This window comes from Acanthisitta chloris, unplaced genomic scaffold (genome assembly GCF_000695815.1).
Source record: "Acanthisitta chloris isolate BGI_N310 unplaced genomic scaffold, ASM69581v1 scaffold8749, whole genome shotgun sequence".
NCBI lineage: Eukaryota > Metazoa > Chordata > Aves > Passeriformes > Acanthisittidae > Acanthisitta > Acanthisitta chloris.
In genome coordinates, this window is record NW_008693050.1 from 11093 (window position 1) to 12073 (window position 981).

Below are 981 nucleotides of genomic sequence, written 5' to 3' on the forward strand. Positions count from 1 at the left end.
GCACCAATCCACAAGGGTCCAGCACGGCACCTTTTTCCATGCCTATCATTGTCCTGTGGCTGAGCAGAAGGACCTGACTGTGGTATAACATCCCCAGAGGTCTCTGCTCCTTCTCCTGGCTGAATACCTTTGCAGATCTTCCCATCTTCTTGCAGGATGTACCCTCTGGGGCAGGAGCACTGGTAGCTGCCTTCAGTGTTCTTGCAGATGAAGTTGCATGGCTTAGGGGATTGGTTACACTCATCCAGATCTAGACTCAAGAGAGAAGACACATCAACATCCCCAGTGCTGCTGGGGATCCCTCCACCCCTTGGACCACTCAGTCTACCCAAGGGCTCCTGGATACAAGGTGATCCCAGGTTTTGTGGCACCACAGTGGTGAGATGTCCCTATGGATTCTGGTACTCCCAGATAAATGTCTCTTTTTCACTCTCCTGGACACAGGTGAGAGGAGACAAGAGCTTTGAGGGAGCAGCTCAGTTTGAGCCAGCACAACAAATCTAGGAGATCTCCTACAGGAACAGAGCTGTGATTCCAGGGGTGTCTTCTAATCAACATCTGAATTCCCAACATGGAGCTCAGGTTGGTAAGAACCAGCTGTGCTGCCAACAAAAGGTTTGGCTGCTCCCAGATTTCCTCTTGGGATCCCACCTCCTGCCAGGCCCTGTGCCTCCTGGGGTCAGAGGAGAAGACAAGGAGCTTCGTTTTAAGGAATCAAACAACATGGGAGAGATGACCTTGAGGTCCAGAGGACCATGAAATAGGGTGAAGTGTCTGGAGCTCTGCAATGGATACTCAGGTCCCTATGGCCACGAGGTGAGGGCAGGTACCACATGGGGCTTACAGAACCCTCTCTGCATGCTGAATGGTGGAGGTGGAAGGTTGCCAGGGCCAAAGGCTGTCCAGAGCCATAGACCTCCCTGTCCCCACTCACCCACGCAGGCCGTGCCCGTGATGTCGGCGGTGTAGCCCAGGCGGCAG

The 981-nt window shown here is 53.7% G+C and overlaps 1 protein-coding gene across 1 annotated transcript in view; it reads right to left on the bottom strand.

Moving 5' to 3' along the window:
* LOC103810038 (fibrillin-2-like) overlaps positions 1-981 on the bottom strand; it is a gene marked incomplete at its 5' end in the record, with an annotated part of 16897 nt that overhangs the window by 5753 nt on the left and 10163 nt on the right. The window contains 2 exons of the mRNA XM_009082920.1: positions 128-250; positions 935-981. The exon at positions 935-981 is cut by the window's right edge and continues 64 nt beyond it. Of these exons, the coding sequence (XP_009081168.1) occupies positions 128-250; positions 935-981 (170 nt within the window). The remainder of the gene's footprint in view (positions 1-127; positions 251-934) is intronic.